A 24,136-nucleotide genomic window follows, 5' to 3' on the forward strand; every position below is an offset into this window, starting at 1 on the left:
GAGCAGTTAGACATTAACTGAAAATACTATTTTTAGTAGCAAATTGCTCCAAAGGTGAGAGGGTGTTCCAGCCAACAGGGTGAATTGGAAGTGGCTGAATTAAGGTGCATTTTTGCCACCCACTCACTCACTCACTCACTCTAGCCTGCTCAAAGCAGCTTTAATTCCCTACAGAATTAAAGAAATTCAATGGAAACCCATTACCATTCCAAGCAAGGTTATCTCAGCTTGTCAAGGTAGTGGCTTAGCAAGTTCAAGCCATTATTTTGCTCGGGGTCCCACAATCAAAGAACCTCAGATGTTTTTCTGGCTTGCACAAGGGCATCTAATAGCCAGTCAGCTCCAACAGCACCGAATTTCCCCCACTGTTGCGTGCCCAGCCTCTGCCTGCAAGGCAGCAGCACCGTGTGAAAGTGAATGGGACTTCTGCATCCTCTTGATCGCCACAGATGCACCTCTACCTAAATTTCCTCTCATACCCATTAATGAACATAAGCTTCCAAGTTTTGCCTCCTGCAGATGTAGCAGGGCAAGAGGCAGGTACTAGCATCCCGCTGTCCTGGTGCCTGGGATGAAACCACATTCAAGACCTTCCTCCTGGGGAATCGTTGGGGGAAAGCTGCAGCTTTGTTCTCCAGCCTTGACACAAAAGGTTGTGAGAATGGCACTGCCATTTCGACAAAAGGAGCCAGTCCCCTCAGACGGAGCTTGCTGTAGAGGCAGAAGAGGCTAACACCATCTGACATGTGGGGCCCGATTCGGATTTCATGCCTGGTTGCACATTCCTGCACCAGCCATGCCAGGGCTGCGCTTCGGTGGGCAGCTGCTGCTCCTCTTGGTTAACTGCTGAGGTGCAGTAGGCTGCAATGAATGACACAGTGCTCAGAGGATGAGCAAGGTCTCTCACTGGACTTCCCTCTTGGGTTTTCCAGTGTCCACAGGCTGGAGCCAGGGGTTTGTGCTACCCTTTGTTGTAGAAACTTGCCAGTTTGCCTGGCCTCTACTGGAGATATGTGATGTTGTGTTTCTGTTCCTCTTGGTTTATCCATCAAGTCAGAAATCACTCAGAATTGTGTGAAACCCCACAGAAAACCTACAGATGTAAGGTGGGTTCAGCAGAGGCAAACAAGGCTGGTATGGTGTACACCAAAATCACGACACACAGCCTTATACCAGCTTGTGTGTGTGCCAGATGAAAGCAGCTGGGAATTTCCTGGAGGGGAGGGCAGTCTTACCACAGTTTTGGGCTGATCTGAGAGTGGAGGTGTGTTGAGAGGGGATGTGGCTGAGCCAGCTGTGGTGTGACAGAGCTGGATCTGTGGGTCATCATACTAGTAGCTTCTGATTTCTAGCTAATATCAGTATCTAGAACCAATATTTTTCCCTGGACAGCCCTAGAAAACCAGCCCTGCTCTCTAGAGGGCAAAGGATCTGCAGAGAAAGCCAGGCTGACATGAAGGGTGGTAGGAAATGATTGCTTAGGAAATAGTGAAGAGCTCCCTAGAGTTGCAGCCAGCAGAGACGTTGGTGCAAGAAGCAGGAGTTAGAAGATCACCTGAGGCAAAAAGGCATCAAACAAGGCACCAGGAGAGGTTGCTCTGATGGCCCTGAATTTGTGGGCAGAGGAGGCAGCAGAGTAGAGAAGGGATGGGAGGGAGCAGAGAGACCAGAGGAAGACGCATTTGCATCCCCACTGTAGTGAATTTGGTAATAGGCACAAAGGTGAGCGATAGTGAGTAGAGTCCTGTGGTGCACACAAACAAGGAGGGGAAGATGGGTTGTAGTTACTCTGTAGAAGCCAACAAGTGACATCCTGAGCCACTGGTTGAGACATCTCGCTCAGAGAAGAGCAGGGGAGGTGGAGCATGTGACTGAAACTGAAGCCTCCAGAGATTCCTCTGCTGTGAGTGTAAGGGCAGAGCCATTTTTCTCTCATGATGCTTGTGAATATCCATGGCAGGTGAGGAGCAGGGGTGTCCTGTTGGCTGATGTACCAAGGTAGCATAGAGTGTCTTTTTTATTTTTTTTTCTTTTTTAGTTAGAGATCTCTAAAATACTTCTTTAGAAGCTGGAGAGTAAGAAAAGGAGTGGTCAATCAAAATGACTGCTGTCTGTGGAAAATGGCAGCAGCTGGGAATGCCACTTTAGTGCAAACCAGCATTTTGTGTCAGCTGTGTAGATGATGTTAATGTCCTCTCATGGCTTCTGACAGCTGAAGCCTGCTGGTGACCGATGCATTTCCATTGGGAAATGTGTGTAAGAGAATGCTTGACTTTGTTTTTTCTGCCATAGCATTTTTCTCTCATTCCACCCCCATCCTGACCTGGCCAGACTGTGTTGTCGTCATAATCCTGAGCTGGCTGTCTTGTGGTGCTTCCCAGCCGCTAAAACGCAATGCTGAAAATCGACGGATTAGGTCTTAATGGCAGGATCAAGCCACGGGGAGATGAGTGGGGAGAAAGCTCCTGCTTACGCAGGTGGACAAGCAGTGAACCTCAGGAAAGCAAGCAAGAAAGCATAAAAGGTCAGAAAAGCAGCTTCTTCCCTGGCTCCCCCTGCTTTTCTCTACATTTACCACATCTTTCATTTTCCAAGGGTCAGAAAGCACTGGTCTTAGTTTTGTGAAGAGGGTATTGAGAGGTCAGAGGTGTTTAAACATTTCTGTCCTCACACTGGAAAACATTGTCTTGAGCGATGGACTGTCTGGCCAAGATGTTAATCCCCAACATGAACGTCTGCCAGCAACATTTGAAATCTGGATCATGCCACAGTGTGTTGTGGTGTGCTGAAGGATGTTGTGATTGTCTTTTAACACCTAGCTTTCTACTGACGGCAGCCTGGGAAGCTTGTTGGGTTTTTCTCAAGGTGGCGTTGCTGTTGAGCGACTGCCAAGCCCTGCCAAGGTATGGTCTCAGTGATGGTCCTTTGGGCAGATGCCTCTGCACCAATGCAGGTAAAAGGCACCCTGCACTTTACCTTCATAGGTGGGCAAGAGCTCTTGGTCAACAGGGCTCCAAGGTATTGGAGTTTATCAGCCTACACTGAGCAAATTTGTCAAGGACATGTGATTCTCTGGAGGCCATGCAAGGGGCAAAGGGAGTGATGGAGACTTCTTTGAGTTTGCTCGGCAGTGCTTGCGAACTCTCCATCCAAATGTTGTAGGGAGGGAGTGGGTTCTGCCTGTGGAACATTTTTGCGCTGGGTTGTCCTCTCTGTTTGTTTTCAGGCAGCTTGAACAAAACGTTGCTGTCTCCCCAAACAAATACCTAGATGAAGCAATGAAATTTGATCTCTGTAACACTGATGAGAATATTCCATGACAAGATCTAACAAATAAAGTCTACCTTGTGTGCCTGTCTTCTGGCAGGCCAGTCCTTCCCAGAGACACTAGGGTGGCTTCAGTGCCTCTGGAGTTTGGGTCTGAAGGCAGTAGCAATGCTTGTGGCAAAGCAAGAAGAACAGGTTTGGGATAAAACTCACTTAAGAGAGCCTCAACCACCTTCTATAAAACACAGGCTGCTGCTGCCACGTCCCAGGGTGGCAGGGGCTGTCTCAGGGGAGCTGACCCCACTACTGGCAGCAGATGCCTTGGCTCTCTGATGAGCATGTGCAGAGGAGGTGCAGGCAGCATTTGCTGGAGCTGTGCTGCAGGACTCATTCACGCGCGGCTAACGTGCCCGGGGAGCCCCAGTGTATGCATGGGATGAGGGAGAAGAGGAGGAGGTGGAGGGGGACTGTCTCCAGCAAGCACGGAGCCTATGATGTCTCCTGGCCCTTGCAGAGACACCAGCACTGCCCGAGCTCAGACAAGCCCCCTGCTGTCACCCATCTGGAGGATGGGTATCTCAGCATCCACTTTTCCAGCTCCTATTTGGAAACCAGGCTGGAGAACAAAGTCCAGCACAGAGCTCAGGCTTCCTCCCCCTGTTCTGCCTCAGGTAGCATCTTCCTTCTGGGAGATGAGTGGCAGGTTGGACTTGATGATCTTTGAGGTCTTTTCCAACCTTATTGATTCTATTATTCTATTTAATACACAGTGTTCAGAATTCCCCTAATTGGAAGACTTAGCTCAAACTTTAGGGGAGTGTTGGTACTTGTGAGGTATCAGCGAGTGTAACCACAAGAATGCCAGTTCAGGCAACAGCTCCAGCTCCTGAGGAGCTGGGAAGGGGAATAATCAGAATGTCTGTGTTTGTGCACAGAGAAGAGAAGTCTTTCTGCTGTTCTAGGTTTCCATTTTCCTTCCCTTTCTTCTTCTTCTGGTACCTTAGCTGCTTTTTTGGGTTTAGAGAATTCTTGATAGATATAGAAGAATTCCCAGAAATTAATATATTTCATCTCAAAACCAAGGGAAAAGGAAGAAATTGATTGCTTCAAGTACTGATGATGTCTCCTCCAAGCACTACCCCAAAGAACAGCTGCATTTAAAAGGTCTACTTATTCTGCAAGGGGATCATCCTTTGGAATCCAGCTGTTTTGAGGTGTATAAGTGCTGGACACTGTGCTCCCTACCCTGAAGAGCTGCTCTTGCTGTGGTCCAAAGACATGTGGCTGCTCCCCATGATGGCTGTGTGTGGGAGGATGCTGCTATGGTCCTCTGCCTGCAGTTTCCCAGGCTTGGTGCTTGACAGAGCCTCATTTGGCTCTCTGTGCGACTTCCATTTTGCGACCAGACTCTGCAGTTGTCTCCCAGTGCTGCATCTTTGACCTCTTCAGGGCTGCACCTTCTTTGTACGGAGTTGGAGTTGAGCTCTGGATCTACTCTATCCATTGAACTGGATGTAATGGTGTCCTCAGGGCTTTCAAGTAGGTGGACAAAGAAGCCATTTCAAAGCTGCTGTTAGCTAGGCAGAATATGACAGTGAAGAGGAAGGGTCCAAAATGGGTCTCTCTCTCCAGGCAGGGAGTGCTCTGAAATGTTCAAAATGGCGTTTTGGGGAGAATAATTTTTCCCAGCTCTTTGTCCATGAAGAATGAAGGCTATGGAAGGAGGCACACGCCCAGGGTAAATGGCTTGGCTCTATTGTTCCAATCATTTCCATTGAGCTTATGAATCCCCATATAAAAGACTTACCTTTCACTAGTATGATTAAGGAAAGGCCAATGTAGCTTTCCTGCTCACTGGAGCATGAAGCATGTTTAATTTAATAATGCTGATAAATCTTAAAGCCAGAAGCATTTGGCTAACACATGACCCACTTTTTCAATCAATTGGAAACATTTACATAACGGCCTGATGCAGGGTTCCTCCTGTGAGGGATGTGGAGCAGGGGATGGCACTCACCCCTGTGATAAGCAGTGACACTGTAGGACATTTGGTGAAAGCAAAGTGGCCAATTAGGCCAGTTCTTAATGGGCAAGTTGCGACTGCCAGCTTGCCCACTGGAGGATAAGATGGCATCCTCCTCAAGGAAGATGGTATCCATCCTCAAGGATGTGCCTGGATTTAAAGCACCTCAGCCAGTCAGCTGTGCTTTGAGGTCCGTCACCTCAGTGGCAAAGCCCATACTGCTCCAGGGCCCCACCCTTGCCTGCTGTCTCCCAGCTGTGGGCCTGGCACACTGGGCTATAGCTGCCCAGGCCACTGTGGTTGTGCAGCTTGCAGAAGAAAGCTCTTGGGGTGGTGTATCAGGCAGGGTGGCTTGATGAATACTGCTTCTGCAAGTCATGAAAGCTGATGCCTGTGGATACACCTTGGCCATCAGCTCTAACCAGCCTCTACCTTCCTTTGGCTGTGCTCCCAGAGGATACTCATCAGCCAGGAAGGGGAACTGAGCCCCTGCGTTGGCAGGCACCAACCTCATAGATGGCTTTGTTTCTTTCCCTGTATCAGGGATAGATAGCTTCTGGTGCAGGACATCCCTGGAGATGAGTTCCCCGGTGCAATGGGGATACCTCTTTGGTGCAGACACTTTGTCTCCTGGCACATCAGGGGCCACTAACAATGCTGACCTTTGCAAATCAGCCCATTCAACCTTTTCAGCATTGCCTCCCATGCATGGAAATCAGCCTGAGGTTAACCAACACAACCAGTTACTCATTTTCTTTTCTCGTTCACCTGGAATGGGTTCTGTCTTGGAAGAGAAAGTTCCTCACCTTGAATGCTGTGCTATCCTGTCTCAGACTGTTCCCATTACTCTGTTCCTCAACACTGTCAGCTTCCTCAGAAATACTTTTCTCCTCCCTGCCCTTAACAGTGCCATTCAGCTTGGCATCTCCAACACATTTAATTTCTCACCCTTCTTGTAAGGATTTTACTTTTTTTTTTTCATTTGTAACCTCCAGCAGCCTCAACATCAGCATTTGCAAGTAGGTTGTAAGCAACCTCATTCCCAGTGAGCTGGTCTCCTGTTAGCTTATTGGGAACACCGTCTCCCCCTGACCACACAGGTTTTATCCATTTTGGGTTTCTTAATAACTTCAAGGAAGAAATTTTACATCAACCCCATCTCCCAGCCATGATTCGTGCATTTCTGCATGTTTATTCATCCCAGCTGCCTCTTTGTATAAAACTGAGACTTGAGAACTGCTTTACTGGTTTATGGCCCATTTTTTTGGTAAGTCCTCTCTGAGCAAAGGAAAGTGCCAGATGCTCCTGACCAAGAGGAAGAATCTTCCATCTGATATATACTGAGGGATGAAATAACATGGGGTGAAATTGCTACAAGTCTCAGCACTGCATGTAGAAGGATGCTGGCACGTCTTTCTGAGACAGGATGGGTGTCCCCATGCAGTAGACAGCAGAGACATTTCATATGCTGGGTCCTCACACAGAGATGTGATGAAGGAGGCATCAGGAAAGATTTGTTGCCATTCTGTGATTTTTCTTTTTCTAGCCTTCAAACTATCAGTGGTGTTCTTCCCTCTAGAGGGCAGAGGAGGAAAGAGAGAGAGCGGTAAAGGAAAACATGACATGCAGAGCATGAATGGCTGGAAATGGCGTAGTCCTGAGATGCAGTGATGCAGTGCCCAGCTGGGGTGGTTAAAGGTCAAGATGGAAAGGCAGATATGTAGCAATCAGGACACCAGCGCCATCCTTACCTCTCTATGCTCCTGGAGTCAGACAGTCGTTGCCTGGTTACTGAAAACCGGCTTTTGACTTTCTAAGTGTCCATTCACACTTGAAATGGTGACTTCTGGTTTGCAGTTTAAGTGGCCAGAGTGTTTTAAAGTCCCACTTCAACTGCGGTCTTCGGCCAAGCTGCTCTGCCAGCTCCCTCCTCCTATGTCCAAATGCCCGCCTGGGCACACTTGTTTTTTGGCTCATGCAGATGTGGGCCAGCCATCTGCCTGTGCCACCTCAGACACTTGATTCTTTGCTCCTGCAATGGCTTTTGCATGAAGCTGGTGGCAGAGCTACAGGCTGTTCCCAGGCTTGCACTCATTGCAGTACTTGCTGCAAGCAGCAGCCCCATCTGCACCCATGAAGCTACTCAGCCCGTGGCATCTCCTGGCAGCTTCTCCAGCCATGGCTTTCCCACTCTCTGCTCCTTTGCAGGACCCATTTCACGTTGAGGAACCTGCTTGTTTTGCGAAGAAACCTTTTTCCCTCTGTGTTCCCAGGTGATACGGCTCTGCTGCTGTCTCCTTCTGTGCCGGGGCTGTCGTCCCAGCTAACGCACGTCTCCTGTCCCCTGGTAGGAAATGGAGTCCAAAGTCTCCGAAGGTGGCCTGAACGTCACCCTCACCATCCGGCTGCTGATGCATGGCAAGGTAAAGGGCTCCCTGTGACAGGGTTTCCTTGCAGCTTTCTCTCCTGCCTCTGCTCCTGCTGTGCCCAGGTCCAGCCAGCTCAAGATGTCACCCTCCAAAGCTCTGGGCTGCTGGAGCAGGAGTCCTCCTGCTGTAGGGGAGGGTATATGGTGGTATGGTGCTCCTGGCCCCTGTCATGTCTGCCCCTTGCCCTGTCTTTCTCCCAGGGACAACGTGCATCAGGTGTTTGCTTTACTATAGGGTTGGTTGGGCTGGGTTGTCATTACGTTTTGTAATGTCAGTTCCTTTATATTTGCATTTTTCCTTTGTAGGAAGTTGGAAGCATCATTGGAAAGGTAAGGATGTCTTCTAAAAGTGTATTTAACACTGTTGTCTGCATGATTTGCTGCCTGTGTTATGGTAGATGCCAGTCGCCTCTTCCCTGTAATGTCCCTTAAATGTTTGGTGTGTATGAGCTTGTCACTGGGTTCATGAGACAGAAATGAAGGGACACCTACAGAGGAACCAAGGACCATTCCCCTAAAAAACTCACCACTACCAGACTTACCTAGTGCTGTCTCCAGCTACTTCTTTGTGGTGACAAATGGAAACTGATGATTTTGTTGCCCTGATGTGTTAATTAAATAGATTCACTAAGAGTGATGAAGAATTGTCCTGCAAACCCCTTGTAATTATGTGGCACTTCCCTCTCATGCCACAGGACACCGTTTAGCTTATGCAGAAAAGTTTCAGGAGGTCCTTTACTCCCTGGTGTTTTGCCACAGTGGTTTGAAAAGTCCTGGCTATATAGGACTGGATTTTTCATGGTTTTAAAAGGGAGGTTTATGGTGATGAAGATTTGAAGCATTAACACCTTTCCCTTATACACCTGTGCTTTATTTTTCCATGAGCCTGTTCATCCTTGGAAAGATTCAGTTGTGCCTCTTTTATGTCTGGATATAAAGATATGACATGTCTCTATAGATACGGGATTAGAAACTGCTCTTTGAAGCCACTCCAAAGTGACAGCTTTTCTCAGCATCAGACCAGTTTCTAAGCTTTTTCCATGTGTTTTTTTCCCTAATGGTAACACAGAAAGGGAGGTGGAGGCTGCAGTTGTGCATTGGTAGCTGCTTTGTCTATCCTGTTGTACATACCTGGGGAACAGGGCTGTGATGGCTGACACCCTCAGTTCTCCACCTGATCATTGTGTGGAAATGGAGGGCCAGGCATCGCAGAACTGCCTAAACATTTGTCTATGTGTTACCACATTTTAGAAAGATGAATGCCTGGAAAGGTTGTTTTGAAGGTGGAAGTCTTGAATTTTTAGTCATAGCTTATGTTTCTGCTGCTTCTTTCAGAAAGGAGAGACCGTGAAGAAGATGCGTGAGGAGGTGAGCAATGCTGCCCTGTAGGATTTGAAGGAGGAGGGGAAAGGAGTGGAAAGGGTCCTCAGGCTGTCCTGCCCAGCAGTGTGTACCACAATAGCCAGAGCTACACATTGCCCTGCACAATATGTGCAGTAACTCCCAGAGTCAGGGCATGCAAGCCAGCTGTCCCCAGAGCTGTTTTCTTGCTCCATGCTCAAACTCCAGTCACATTTAATGGGAATTTTCCAGAGCCAAGAATTTGTTCTTAAGGAAACATGGACATTTAGTCACTTGTAAGATGCTTTAATTTGTCCAAGGTCTTTGTGACTGCAGCTACCAAGGAGTTATCAGATCAGTAGGCAACATTCTTCTTTTTACAATGACCCCATGAGCTTGGTCTCGCCTTGATCATGTGGGTCTGCATTGCAGTAAGAGACACAAAGGGGATTCTTGGAAACCCTTTCCAAGGGTTAGTGTAAGGCAGCACTGGAAACACCATGGAGGGCAGGGATGGAAGTTTTTAAGGTTAGATGGTCAAGAGGCTGTCACAGAAGGTGATGAGTAACCAGGCTGGGGTAGCACCTGACCCAGAGGAAGGGCTGCACCTCTGGTGCATACCCATTGGTTGCTTGGCTGTGGCTATTCCAGGGCTACTCTTCTCTTTCCAGAGCGGTGCAAGGATCAACATCTCGGAGGGGAACTGCCCTGAGCGAATTGTGACCATCACCGGCCCCACTGATGCCATCTTCAAGGCTTTTGCCATGATCGCCTACAAATTTGAGGAGGTGAGCAATGTGAGTCCTTTCCCCCAAGGAGGCCTGAGTAAAAGATCTACATCCAGACCCCTGGGTGGCCCACCAGGCAAGCAGAGCTCCAGCATGCCCACTACCAGGGCCAGATGTGCAGATGGGTCTAGGTACCTTCAACCCAAGCATGCCTGGTTGGAGTTGCTTAGCTGGTACACAGCCTTGGCACAAAACCTTCCAGACATTTTTAACTAGGCAAGAACTGAGCTTCAGTGAATTGTCACAGAGGTCTTGCATATAATTAAGTGCAGAATGCAGAGCAATGCAGCTGCGGACAGAGACCAGCCACAGTCTGGGGGACATGACCTCTACTCTCTGGCCCAGGGCATTTGAGCTGGCCTGGGTGGCAGGTTGCTGGTCAAGTACCAAGGGCTGATGCCTTGCACTCTTCCTTCCCAAGGACATAACCAACTCAATGAGCAACAGCACTGCTACCAGCAAGCCTCCAGTGACACTGAGACTGGTTGTGCCAGCCAGTCAGTGTGGCTCGCTGATTGGCAAAGGAGGGTCCAAGATCAAGGAAATCAGGGAGGTAAGTAAGACTTGATTTCTTTGTGGCATATAATCACAGCTCCTCAGGGCTGGTCTGCACCCAAAGGGGAGCTGCCTTGGAAAGGGGGATTTGTGTGCTGCATGTACCAGGTTGCTTCCCAGGATAGTGCTGCTGATGTTAGGAGCAGCATCTCATGGGACCTTGCCAGCAGAAGCAGGCAGGGCACCGCATCTGAGCTCACACAGGGCAGTGCAGCTCAGGGGAGGCGCGTGGCTGCAAGGAAAGGCATTCATCTGTGGGATTTCTCCTCCTTTCTCTTTCTGTCTCCAGTCAACAGGTGCTCAGGTTCAAGTGGCGGGGGACATGCTGCCCAACTCCACGGAGCGGGCGGTGACAATCTCGGGGACACCCGATGCAATTATCCAGTGTGTCAAACAGATCTGTGTGGTGATGCTGGAGGTACAGTCTGTAACAAAGGGGGTAAAGTACATAGGAAAAAAACCAAACCAGCTGGCACCACAACAGTGCTGGGAGCTGTGAAGCGTGTCTCTCGTACCCTTCACCACGCGTTGTTGGACCACTCTCATTTCCTGGTATCTCTGTCTGAAACCCACCCAGTGTGTTTTCCCCACCACTGTCCATTGTTTCTAGAATCCTGCACTGCAAACCTGCCCGGTCGGGTGCCTCAGAGGAGATGATTTGTGTTATAGCACAAGGCGGCTCTGGGAGAGAGGGCTGCCAGAGATGGCCAGGCAGGCTGGGACAGCCATAGCCTGGTGTTCCAGCAGTGCCAAGGGTGCTGTGGGAAGGCAACTGTGGCTGCAGCCACTCCACCGAGTGCCTGGCTTCCTCTGCATGAGGCTTGTGGTGCCCCATGAGGCCCATGGCTGAAGAGGAGGCCAGTGCATCCCCTGCACTAGGGGAGCCTGGACTAGGGGCAGAGCCAGGCTCCAGTGAGGCACAGCAGGAAAGGTGGCAAGCCAGACTAGTGGACAGTAGGGCCCAGAAGGTGCACGGACGTGTGCCCAGGATGCTGTTTTGTGGGACAAATGCTGACAAGCAGAGCTTGAAGATCTCTGCCATGGAAAGATGCTGCTGCCAGGGATGGCCACAACCATGTGCCTCATATCCACATCTGCTACCTCAATGAAAGAAGCTCCAGGAGGAAACTCCTCAGGACACAGACAGTGACACCCTCTGTTCCTGGTCTCTCCCAGAGGGAGACAAACATGGACCTATGTCAGACCCCTCTACCTGGCTGCATAGCCCACACACTGCTGCCCTTTCATAGCAGGCAGGAGCATGTTTGCTGCTGCAAAAGCTTCAGATGAGAACAGCAAGGCTTGGTGTAGGTGAAGCAAAACCAACTATAAGCAACTTCAGTTAGGTAGCAGCACAGCTGAGAAGGAATTGTCATGAGCCATGTTACCCACTGCTGCTGGTAGTGGTGCTGTCTGGTAAGCTTTGCTGCCAGAGGAGTGCAGGTTTAGCTGCATGGTGACTCCAGGTTTTGTTCTGGACTGTGGCAAAGATGGATACCAGGTGATGCTTGCAGGCTTGTTACAAAATCTTCCACGTCTGCTGTTCTCACCAACCAAAGCATGGGTTACTGCTCCACTGTATGCCTCAGCAAGGGGAAAGAGAAAACCTCATAAGCAGTCTGATGCTCCTTATAACCTTTCAGTCTTAAATTATCTTACCACAGAAATCTTTGCTCATCCCCTCCAAGATCTGTAGCTCAATGAAAGAAAAAACAGGTTTGTGATTATAGGGGGTGTGCTTTGATCATACAGCTTTCCTGCAGACCTGTTGGGAAGATCTGGATATGCCACTTGGCTACAAGCAGACATCTAGAAGAAAGTACAGGAAAAATGAAGATTTTTCCATGAGATAGCATAATTTATATTGCCTATTACTACATAGCAGTAACTCGGTCATTTGACTTGGGGTAGAACCAGGAGGCTTTTATCTGAAATCTCTCCAGATACCTAGAAACCTCCATAATGTCTTCTATGTCCTGTTAGTTATGTTCAAGTGAAAATCATCAGAGAGAACTTGTGTGAGAAGACCTTGTGCACAGCATGGTGGATTGCATCACTACATCTTGATGTGCATCACTATAGCTTCTGCTTGGACCTACCTTGCTTCTGGTCTGGTGACAGCAGGGCTGACCTGGGTCATGCTGCCATGGGAGGAAGACTGGGAGTACACAGGGGTTGATAGCTCTGTTGCTGGCATCTGTCTGGCTGTTCTCTTGGACTGCTACCACCATACAGCTCTAGGATAGTATCTCTGGAAACGATATTGCTACCTGAGAGGGGTTTCCAGCCTAATGATCACTGCCACTTGTCCCACAAGGGTGTGGGTGGTCTTGGCCACTTTGCAGCATCAGTTGCCCAGCCATTCATGTCTGATTGTGGATGGTAATAGATGAAACCAAGTCCTGAAAGTGACCTTGTACTGGCAGTGAGGAAGATGAAGGTGATCAAAGAGCTTAAGCATTGTGCCAGGTTGCTCAGATGGACAGCTCATTCCTTCTGATGTCTGTGTTCACAATACCAAGCCACAGCTTGTGGCGCTTGATGGGGCTGGTGTGACCTGTGGCTGGCTGTCAACATGCAAGAGCTCTCAGGCTGCGAAGAAAGCCATGACATGAAGAAGCACATGGCATCCAGGGATGAAAAATCTGGTCCATGGATGTACCTCCCTATCTTGCTGCAGATTGAGGGTCTCCTTTGAGTGTTTCGAGGATGCTGCATTCCAGCTTCAGGCTTGAATCTAAACCAGGCAACACAGTTTGCGGAGAGCAGAATGAAGGCAAGGGAGGCAGCAGAAGTCCAGGAAGGGATTTAAGAGCCCATCCCTTGGCAGGGGATCTCCTGTAGCGCAGGTTGTCCTCATTGTCCATTGAACACCAATTTCCCCCGTGTCCTCGTGTCCCGAAGCGCGGTCTGCCCGGTGCGGGTGTTGCTGGCAGCGGCCCCGGGGGCCGTGCTCTCTCGGGTGCTTTCTAACGCTCTTTTTGCCGCCCTTCCAGGAAAGCTGTTCTAATGTTCTCTCTCCCTCTCCTTATCCCTTTTCCTAGTCCCCACCAAAAGGTGCCACCATTCCCTACCGCCCAAAGCCCGCCTCCACCCCTGTCATTTTTGCAGGTGGTCAGGTAAGAGCCGACCCGCTTGCAGCCTCCACTGCCAACCTCAGCCTTTTACTGCAGCACCAGCCGCTGCCCGTTAGTGCACTCAGGTTTCTTGCCTTCTGACTTGCATGGTGTCATCCCATCCGTTGTGTGCCACAGCAGCTGTTCTGAAAGCTCTTTGCAGGACTGCTGGCAGTTTGCAAGCCTGGGCCAGACAGCTTAGCTCCTGTGATGGCTGCTGGAGGATAAGGAAAGGGCCAGCCCAGGGAATCAGCATGTTAGCTCTGTCAGGCACCTGTGCATCAAGAAAAGGCTGGGGTTTGTGTCATTAGATCCAGATTCAGTATTTTCTAACAGTCACCAGTGTGAAGGAGAAAATGAGAAAAGTTTCATGGGATGAAAGGCTGTGACTGTGCTCTCCTAGTAGCTGCAAGCATGTATTTTCTGGCATCTTCAGTCCAATTAAAATTAACCTTGCACAGTTGTAATTGATCCAATATAGGAGGGGCTCGTGCTAGCCATGCCAGGATCATGCTGAACTGCTGTTCGGGGCAGCCTCGGTGAAAAGGTCATCCCCATCACTGGTCCTCAGCCATTTTGGGGTGCTGCTCCCCAGAAAATGCCTTAAGTTCTGCTGCCAAGCTGGGACTCAGCTCTGCCTACATGGCATTGCCTTCAGAGACAGTGTGCAGTGATCGCTCTGCAGGCTTGCAGCCACGGTATGGTGTTTCTAGCAATCCTTGGGAGGCGATGGCAGATTTATTCCTTTGCAGGGTAACCAATGCATGCATATGTTGTGGGAGCTGGAAGTTTCTCTGCAAACAAAAATCTGTTCCCACAGCATGAGACAACAAGGGCCTTTGAGCAGGCAACTGCTCTTGAGGATCTGCCTGTAGATGCCACTGTGCTAAGATTCACCAGTATCTATCAGGAGAGATACTTTTCCAGGAGCTCCAGCAGCCAAGTAAAGCCATCACATGCCATCCACAGCAGCTGCACAGGAGTTATTTAATTTCTCCACAACCATAATAAATAGTAGAGGACAAACTAAGGATGGGAGCAAAGCCCAAAGCACAGACTATTTCAGGCCGTGAGCTGAATTAGTATCTCTTAGTCATCAGGAGGAGCTCGTTGTTTGGTCTGAGCGGCTGTCCTGGGAAAGAGCTTTGTGTCCAGCTGCTTGGTGAACTTATCTTCTCAAAAGGGAGAGTAAGATAGAGGCAGCATTTCTCCTGCTGGCAAATGGTTGGTGTCTTGCATGGAAGTGATGCTGTGGGAAGAAATGATGGCAAACCCCTTGGCTCTGAGCATGGTGTAGCATGGAGTGGGTGGGCAGAGGACAGCAGATGACAGTCAGTGGTGCTGTGAGGTGCTAGGACTTGCAGTATCTTCGAAGTCTGAGGGACATAGTGGCCAATGGCAGGTGCCAAAGGGATCAGCTCCGTTGTCCGTTGTCCGTCTGCAGAAAGTCGTGGGTCACACAGGCAGGTGATATCAGGGTTGGGTTGCATCCATCTGTCCAAGACACCTTCCTGCCTGTATTTAGCTTTTTCCCATCCATTGTTCTAATCAAAAAACCCATTGAATTAAGTTGCCAGGAAACAGCAAAATCTTTAGAGCAACCTCTGCCACGTCCCCATAGATAAATCAATCCCCATTGTGCTGGGATGCTGGCAGGTACCAGGTCTGCTGTTTTGGGGGGGGGCTTTGGCCTCCTTCCTTCTACAGGATTTTGGGGGTTTTCCTCACACAAAGCACTTTGCTGTTTGCAAATGATATGGTAAATTTGCAGGAGGTTGAGGGTTGGTTTGTGATTTTTTTTTCTGCTTGGCTATCTTTACTCTCCCTTTTTAAAGTGTTATCCATCTCTTTTGCCATTTCTTCAGAATCATCTGATTTATGTGTCAACCAGGGAGATACGTTTTGCTAGCTGATCAAGTCCTGACTGTTGGACTGTCTAATGTCTGGCTCTGCCCACAGTGGTGCTCATGTTCAGGTTATTTACAAAAGAGAAGGGATCACTACGAAAGATGGGAAAAGCACTAAACAATTTGCCTGACAGACATCTGCATGAATTTGTTAATTATAGCTGGTGAAAGGCATTGCCGTGCAGGCAGCCTGTCCTGAGCCCTCTTGGCGCTTGCTGAGACATCAGCACCAGCTGGCTTTCTGCGCGGCAATGCCTTTCCCCCCAGCAGAGCACTGGAACACACTGGGTAGATATAAAGCATGTTGAGTTGTGCATCTGAGAAAGACTCACTGCACTAGCTTGCTTTCTAGGGTCACATTTAGGTGTAAAGGGTAGTGGTGATGTTCCTGTGCAGCCGCTACACAGATAATTCTGGTTTGATGTGTATCTGTTGTAGAGCGAAGCCCAATCACAACAATTCCTACTCTGTGCTGTTCTGGAACCTTTAAAGAGCCGTTTAATTCCTTTTGGAGTAGCCAAATTGAGCCTAGGCCCTTGCTCTTAGGTAGCTCAGCAAGCCCCAGGTTTGATCAGAGGGGTGCATCTCTCTCCTACCTCAAGGACTTGCTGCCCCAGGACATTTAATATGGCACAAGGGGGCTTTTCCCCTGGGCTAGCCCTGCAGGTGTGCAGGCAATTGATTGCTGCATGGAAAGTGCTTCCCTCATGCCATCCAGCCTTAAAATTAAGCTGGTTAAGTCAAAATTTCACAGAGCAAGGGGAGAGATGTGTCACTGGCATAATGCTCAGCTCCTCATGCTTGGTTATTTGGGGGTAGCACAGGGTCCCAGGTAGAGCGTAGTGGGGAATAAGCTCCTCTTTAGCTCTTGCGTTCACAGAACTTATCTGAAGTTAGGCAGAAAGGAGCAAACCCCAAGACAGCACTCCTTGCAGAGAGGCACGTGGCTTTGCTGTCATCTCCTGCCAGTCCTAATTACATCTGTTTTTCCCTTTGCAGGCCTATACAATTCAGGGACAATACGCTATTCCACACCCGGATGTGAGTTTTACCCTAATTTTTCTTATACCCTTTTATGTCACCTGCATGCTACTGTTAATTCATATAATATTAATATTAGACAATAATATTAATAGCATATTTTCAAATCAACTGGCCTTGTGTAGTATCTGTAATACCTTGAACAGTCTTTTAACCTGTTAGCACTAAACTTTATTAATTCTGAGGACTTGGCCTGATGCTAAATTCTTTGCATTGTTCAGTGCTATCCCTTTGTTCTGAGACAAACCGTACTGTATGCATTTTGTGCCTCAAAATGATCAAATCATGCAAAGAAAGGGGGGTGGGGTGGGAAAGAAGAAAAAGTAAAGAAAGGCTTTCCTTGCTATTTCCCCTTTGTCCTTAAAATCTTGATAAGCCAAGGGCTGATGTAGGTGCTGAGTACCTTGTTGGGGTGGGGAGAAGCCAGAGCTCCAGTGGTGCATGGTTTCTTGCTTGAAGCCTGGGCAGGGGGATGTGCCTGGCTGACTCAGAAGCAAGCACTGAGGTTGGGCAAAACACCTCCTGTGTCCCCCACAAAAGGATGGAAAGGACAGCTACCCACCACGCTGCTGGACCTCACCTTGCCAAGGGCTCTTGCAGGAGCTGCACTCCAAACCGAAGCGGTCGCCCTGGGTTTGACAGCTGTCTTGATGGCTTTGGTTCGCTGTCGCCTGGAGCAGGGGCATCACAGGCACAGTGCCTGCTTCATCTCATGCTCCTTGGCGTGGATACAGGCGCTGCTCAGGCTTGAGGCACCAATGGTTTTTACTGATGCTTGGATCCCCCTGCTCCTGCCAGGCTCCTGTGCCTAGGGTGGGTCAGAGAGCCACAGCATGTTTATGGGGGGAGGGACAGGTAAAGAGCATCTGCAGACATGTCTGTGCATAAAAGTACCAACAGAAAGAGAAAAGGAGTCTATTAAAAACCAAACCAAACCGAAACAAAAAATTCTTTGTGAAATACAGCAGTGAAGCACTGCAAGGCCAGCAGCGAAGCACTGCAAGGCCAGCAGCTTCTTGCTGGCAGCAGGCAGCTGCTTGGCTTCTTGGGCTGTCCTGGCTGACATGTGCCATGAAGCTCTTGGAAGAAGCTGGGATTTTTTAACTGTGCTTCAGAGGGGATAAAATACCCACTGAGTCCTGCTGCAGAGGCTCCTTCTTGCTGGCGCTCCTGCAAGTCAGGGATCTGCAGTGGGGGCTGAGCACAAAGTGCTGCTCTGGGGATGTGACTTAATTGTAAGTAGTGTGAACTGGGTGGAAAGACTTCTCCAGCCATCCCGTATGACATAGGTCAGTGTTCCTCTTTCTGATGGGTGCATTGAGTGTTAAATTGTGGAACTGCTTTTTGCATAATTGGGAATGGGGCAAGGGTGTCTGATAGCATGGATGCACATTCCCCATGGGCAGGGTTAGGAGCTGTAGGCTGGATCTTGAGCTTAGGAGCAGTGATTTCACTCAATATATTGGTGGCTTTGGCTTTCCATGTGACACCAGTATGCATGTAGTTTAAACAGCCTGATGTAATGGTTGCTTAGAAATATTCCTGACTGCATGTGCTTCACTTTTGCTTCCTAAGTGGAATATGAATAAACACACCTGACTGTTCAGCAAGGGTAGATCAAGTTCTTCTTTGTCCCAGTTTTCCTTTTCAAGCAATGATAATAGCTTAAAGTGTTCTCCTTGTTGTCATACTCCCCTGATTGGCAGGAATAAAATACATTTAAAATATTTGCTGGTTGTGCTCTGCCTTACTTCCAGCAGACATGCTGAGACCTAGATAAAGTTGTTTGTACAGGAGCCACATTCTCTACCCTTAATCCCATAGCCCTCTCACAAGACTTGGTCATTTTAAATACTGCTTGGTGCAGAATCAAGTCTTGAACATGATTTTAGGGCATTGCCCTTGCTCTCACAAGGGTGTCTGAGTTCAGTGGATGCCTTTTGCAGACCTGTGTCTGCAAAGGGAACAGATTTTCAAATACCAGACCTAAAATGCAAGCTCCTGTCTTGGTTTTCTTTCCTGGGAATAACTCTAAAGTCAGCAAGAGTTTTGGTTCATGAAAGGCTTCAGCATTGTTTGGGTATTTGTGAAACGTTTGGGATGTGATGTGTAGCTATCTGCATTCATATCTGAAATTTGTGGTGGAAGATGAAAGGACAGTCATGGCAGGTGGGAGTCAGGGACACTTGGGAGTGAAATAAATGTTGAGGGCTGTAAAGCTCCCAAACCAGGGCATGACTCCTGAGGATGCATCAGTCTGGCAGCCAAGGAGATGTAACCAGGCATTGGTGTGGGTACCTAGTGATGCTCAGTGTGATTGTATGTTGGTCTCAGTGCTGCTGTCTTGTCCCTCCCAGCAGTGCCAGTGGGGAGCTCCCATCTGGCCTGTGGGGAAATCCAGAGTTTGCTCACAAGTTTTTACTTTCAGCATTTTTCCAGGAAATGGAAGAGGAGGTGTTTCATGCACCACAAGTGTTCACGTAGCAGCTTTCACTTTAGCTCCTAAGTGTAGCCGTCCTCTCCTCTTGCAGGCTTTTTCATTGCTGTTATTATAGGTGTTTGCTAAATACCACTGTCCAAGCTGCATCTTAAAAATATGCTAGATAGCTATTAGAAAGTGTTTTGATGTTTCCCTTGTCAGGGCACACTCAAAGCCCAAGGGGCCCTGCCTCTCCCTGGTGCTGGGACTGGTTGTAATGATGAGCTCGGCAAACAGGATACAATTTGGTAAAAAATGGGATAATTCTTGAGTTAAAAAACAATGGCTGATGATGTCCCTGCTGCCTGCAGGCGCCACAGCATGCTCAGTCCTACCCGGAGCTGCCTGTTTTGGCAGGGACCTGTCATAGTGTGCCTTTGACTTGTTTCTGTATTGCACAGGGAGAGATGTGCTTGTGTCTCTTCTCGGGAAATGTTGAGACCTCTTACCCAAGCCAGCAGAGGCTGGAGGTCTTCATGCCTCTGCCAGGCACTATTCCCTCAGGCCCCTCCCCAGGGACTTTCCCCTCCCCACTGCCTCCCTCCAGTTTCTCCCCCAGTGTGCTCAGCCCTCAGGTCTGCTCTCTCCAGTGCTTCCTCCTCATTGCTGCCAGCCAGACCTCCCCACACTCTCTCCCCAGCCCTGCTGCAGGAGCAAGGAGGTTTTTGAGTATTGTTTTACCACAAATCAAGCAAATCATAACTCTTGCCTCTCCCTTGCTGTGGAGGAGATGGGTGCAACTAGCAGTTAACATTTAGTAGATGATGCGATCCTGGCAACCCCCTGCGCACCTGTGCAAGTGCCAAGAGGGAGATGATAAAGACCCTCCCTCTGGCTCACTGCTAGGCTTCAGCCCAGTTTGTTTTGTTTTATTTTCTTTTTTTTTTTCTTTTCTTTTTTCTTTCCTATTTTTTTTTCTTTTCTTTTTTCTTTCTTTTTTTATTTTTTCCTTTGGAACAGTGAAACAGAGCACAAAATGTATTCCGAACAAACTCCTCACTTATGCAACCACATCCTGACGGGGCATGGCAAGCTACCTGGCACAACAAGGGATAGAAGGATCTGAAATACCTACTGGTCATGGCTGAAGCCCATATTGCGCCACACTGCCAAGAGGCTTCCATTCATAACATGCTGACATTAAGAGCTGCAGTTTGTCCATCTCCCAGAGGCATTTCCTGCCCGAGGCACAGCATGAGAGCATTTGCTGCAAGGGTAAACAGTCATAATGCAGCTCCAGCAGCACAAAGAGGGTCTTCTGGGATGCTGGCACGTGATGGCCACCAACCTGGCAGCGCCTATGAGGCAGCTCTTCTGCTCTAATGCTATCCTGAAGCAAGCAGCAGCCTCTGGTCACAAGTTGCAAAGCCCAGGAGGGTAAAGCAGTGGCTGTAAACACCACAGGCAGCAGCTCTGCCACTGCTGCAGCAGCCGCCCCTGCGCTGAAGTGGCTGCTTGCTCATGGTGAAGGAGCTGAACCATTTAATGGGGTGGAATCTAAGAATGGGCTTCTTGCTGGTATCGTACTTCAGACCCTGACCAAGCACTTCTGCAAAAGATTTGGGCTTTATTGCATTTTACCCAGGCCAAGTCCTTCTGCTAATGGTTTTGCCATGTCTCACCATGGCTTCCTGGTTTGGTTTTTTCTTTTCTTTTCTTTTGGTTTCTTTTTTTTTTCCTTCCATTATAATTTCATTCTTGATTTTCAGTGTGACTTGTTGTACTCTATGACAATAACCTTCTTAGCTCTAATGTCCCTCCTACCCCTCTAGCAGTTGACCAAGCTCCACCAGTTGGCTATGCAGCAAACCCCCTTTACTCCCCTTGGACAGACCACCCCCGCTTTCCCTGGTACGTACCCACATGCCCTTTCTAGATATCCTTCTCTTCTTACCTGTAGAGTTTCTCTCTCTCTTTCTAAACTTGTGCTGTTTAATGGAAGCAAGCAGGGCAAGTAAAACTGAAGTTGCAGTGTCTGCAAGGAAAAGCTGACAGGGAGACAGGACAAATATTTGGGAGTTGTAGTCATAACGGGTGAGCTTTCAGCCATGAATTGTGCACGCCTGGGACTGCTCCTGCAAAGCCACGCTTACCTGGCTCCCAGTTTTACTGGCTATCCCAGCAGAAGCAATCAGTGGCTTTCTCCTGCCAGAGGAGGTGGCATGGTAGCATCCCCTGTCATGTGCTGATCAGGAGCCCAGTGGGACATCCCTGCTTTCCCAAGGGGAACAGCTCTGCACCAGCCAAGGATGCTCTGAGCAGCTGTGGGGAGTGATGCCAAGCTGGGCAGAATGGCAGCTCAGCCCCAAGAAGAGTGCTGGGAAGGAGCCGTGGCCATGAGGAGCCACGTTAGCGGGAGGACAGCCACACACGGTGTGCCTCAGCAGCCTTGTCCCCAAGGCTGGCATGGCAGAGAATGCATTTCACAGTGAGCCTGGGAAGCAGATAGAGTGCAGGGAATGGAGATATTTACAGTACCTTTGATTACTTGGTGGTCAAAGTGCCGGTTGGAAATGCTTTCTCTGACAGTATGTTCATCATATTTTGAGCTTCCTAGATGAAGTGACATTGCTTATCTCCTTGAAGGCAAAAGCATTAAACCTGTTTCTTCTTTGCTCTTCAGGAGAAAAGCTGCCCTTACATTCCTCCGAAGAAGCTCAAAATCTGATGGGCCAATCATCAGGTAAAACACCAAGCTACAGGGAAATAAGCAGGCTTCTGCTGACATCTATTTCTTAAATAGGACTGTGCCATTGTTGTCCTCCTAGATAAACTGTGATATTTGTTGAGAAGATGGCAGGTCTTAATGGTGGGCAGGGAGAGATCAGGCAGCACCATGCCTGCCATTCTCTTTTGTACAGCATGTCAAAAGAAAAACGCCTGGAGTTCATTGCCTAGGTTTTTGATGTCTGTGTGTAACTGCCATCTCTGTAACGGAAAAGGCGCCAGAGCCATCTCCCTTTCATTTAATTTTGCATAAACCTTGCTCAGAATCAATAGAGAAATGCCTGTGGGAGCAGAAACATCATACAATTTTAGCCATCTCTAAGCCATTCGGAGTGAGCCGCAGGACCCTGAGGAGCCAAAGCATGGCTGCAATCTTGGAGATATTTTCCTGTCAAATGTCACACACAGTCATCCATATGTGCCAAATGTGCTTATCTTTTTTAATCTACTGTTGCTTAAAGGAGCTATCCTGAGGTCTGGAGGCTCATAGGTGATGCAAGCCAGACCTCCCCTGGGCATACCTGGGGCACACACTTGCTCTGCAGCCAGCCAGGACACATCATGTACATGCCTCGAAAGAGTCTAGGGACATCATCTAACCAGGAAATCAAATGTAGCCTGCAAAAATAGACTCCACAAGACTAAAGCAGATACAGATTTCATTATACCAACCTGTGCAGCCTTGTTTTCTGTGTGTCCTGCTTTGCCCTTTGCAATCACCCAGGGCACTAATCCTGTCCTGACCCATCACATTGCAATTGTGGGGACTGCATGTACATCTCAGAGAAGGAGAATCTGGTATGCTAAAATAGACAGTCTGCAGGCAATGGAGAAGGACATGGCCAGTCATCAATGGTCGTTGTGATACAGGGGTGATGTAGTACTGTGGCACCCCATGGCCCAGAGGCTTTCAGCAACACCTGTGCTATCTGAGCACAGAGCCGAGAGCCCTATCTATGAGTCTGAGAAGCCTAGGTTGCATTTCCAAAGATCCCTGGGTGTCTTAGCACTGCTCTGAGCCCATCCTCAGTGCTCTGATTTCTTCAGAAGCCCATACTCACCATATTCAAGCAGTTGCTGAGCTGAGTTCTGTAATACACATCAAGGGGAACAGGACTTCTGCACCCTGAGGGACATGTCTTAGTGTTAGGTGCAGTGCATCTGTCCCTAAACTGTGAGGAAGCTTGGTGTGAAAGACAGTCGAGGGCTGCTGAAGTGTCTGCTGCAGTACAGCATGCTATGAAGTCAGTGTTAAGTATTGCCCACTGTGTAAAACCTGGGCAGGGGCTGTGTTGTGCAAGCCTTTGACATTAGTACACCTGGCAGTGGTGATGGAGGGCACAGGGCTGCTGAATGGAGGATTTATATTCCCATGTGCATTACCCCTCTATTATGTGCTCCCAAGTGAAAAAGGTGGCAAAGAGACCTCTTGCAAGTGGATGCCTGTGTAATGTACCCAGGCATTGAGTCTCTGCAAGCGAAGTGCAGCTGAGAAGCTTGCTTTGGGGAAAGTGCAGGAATCATGCATGAGCACATCAAAGATACTTGATAATCTCCTTCCCAGGGGTGAGGCTGAGATGAGGTTGCAACATAAAGCTTCAGTATTTTAAAAACTTTGCTTTGACTGTGCCAGGACCCAGACAGACATCAGTTCAGGCCTGCTGGTTTGGGGGCAGCAAAACTGGATGGGAGCTCCTTTTCCACAATGCAAAGGGCCTCGATGGAATGCAGACCAGCAAAGCTTGGCTGTTGTTTGGAGGAGTTGCTTAGTGTGGTTAAGGCAGCGACACAGTGCCAGTGCTGTGTGAAGAAACCCTGCTGGATTGGGTGACTAGGAATTTGGAGCTTCTGTCCCGTATTGTAGCAGCCCAGCACTTCCAGTTTCTGTCTGCTTTTTTTCTCTGCACCCTCTTACTCTGTGCAAATGTCTTGGACTCCTGCACACACTGCTCTTAAAAGCCTTCCGCAGTACTTCATATCATATGAATATGGAGTTTTTGAAGCTACTGCAAATTCAGGTTAGCCACTAGACAGCTGCTGTCTTGCAGATTTGACATAGGATATCCCTGCTTCAGCACTGAGGTGATTTAATATTGAAACCTATGGGAGAGACAGGCTGCAACCTAGCTGCTGTCCTCTCAACTCTGGAGCTGTACATACAGGATAGTCTGCTGGTTACAGCCTTTCCTGTCAAGGAGGAGAGTGCCCTCCTGGGCCCAGGAGAGCTGGAAAGAATAATTTTTTTTTAACTAGACCATGTTTTTCCCAAGAAAGATTGGACCAGATGATCCTTGAGATCGCTTCCAACCTGGTATTCTATGATTATACTGCTGCCTTCACCCCTTGCCAAGTAATTTTCTAGGGAAGAAGGCTCTAAATCTTAATACTGTTTGGCATGCTTTCCCTTGGTAAGAATGCCCATCAGTCCCAGGTCCAGCTAACATGCATATCTTAGCAGCCTGGC

General features: G+C 48.7%; 1 protein-coding gene across 25 annotated transcripts in view; it reads left to right on the forward strand.

The window, feature by feature from the left end:
- The window catches only part of PCBP3 (poly(rC) binding protein 3), a 49,404-nt gene that overhangs the window by 11,903 nt on the left and 13,365 nt on the right, over nucleotides 1-24,136 (forward strand). For 5 of the 25 annotated variants that reach the window (XM_054172410.1, XM_054172416.1, XM_054172268.1 and 2 more), the window contains exons 2-11: nucleotides 7,642-7,713; nucleotides 8,025-8,048; nucleotides 9,054-9,086; nucleotides 9,731-9,847; nucleotides 10,269-10,400; nucleotides 10,692-10,820; nucleotides 13,447-13,590; nucleotides 16,425-16,466; nucleotides 20,718-20,796; nucleotides 21,569-21,628. In XM_054172410.1, the coding sequence (XP_054028385.1) occupies nucleotides 7,642-7,713; nucleotides 8,025-8,048; nucleotides 9,054-9,086; nucleotides 9,731-9,847; nucleotides 10,269-10,400; nucleotides 10,692-10,820; nucleotides 13,447-13,590; nucleotides 16,425-16,466; nucleotides 20,718-20,796; nucleotides 21,569-21,628 (832 nt within the window). Of the gene's footprint in view, nucleotides 1-7,563; nucleotides 7,714-8,024; nucleotides 8,049-9,053; nucleotides 9,087-9,730; nucleotides 9,848-10,268; nucleotides 10,401-10,691; nucleotides 10,821-13,446; nucleotides 13,591-16,424; nucleotides 16,467-20,717; nucleotides 20,797-21,568; nucleotides 21,629-24,136 lie in introns of all 25 variants that reach the window. The other 20 variants (XM_054172304.1, XM_054172292.1, XM_054172312.1 and 17 more) reach the window with 12 other exon arrangements.

This window comes from Dryobates pubescens, chromosome 2 (genome assembly GCF_014839835.1).
Source record: "Dryobates pubescens isolate bDryPub1 chromosome 2, bDryPub1.pri, whole genome shotgun sequence".
Lineage (NCBI taxonomy): Eukaryota > Metazoa > Chordata > Aves > Piciformes > Picidae > Dryobates > Dryobates pubescens.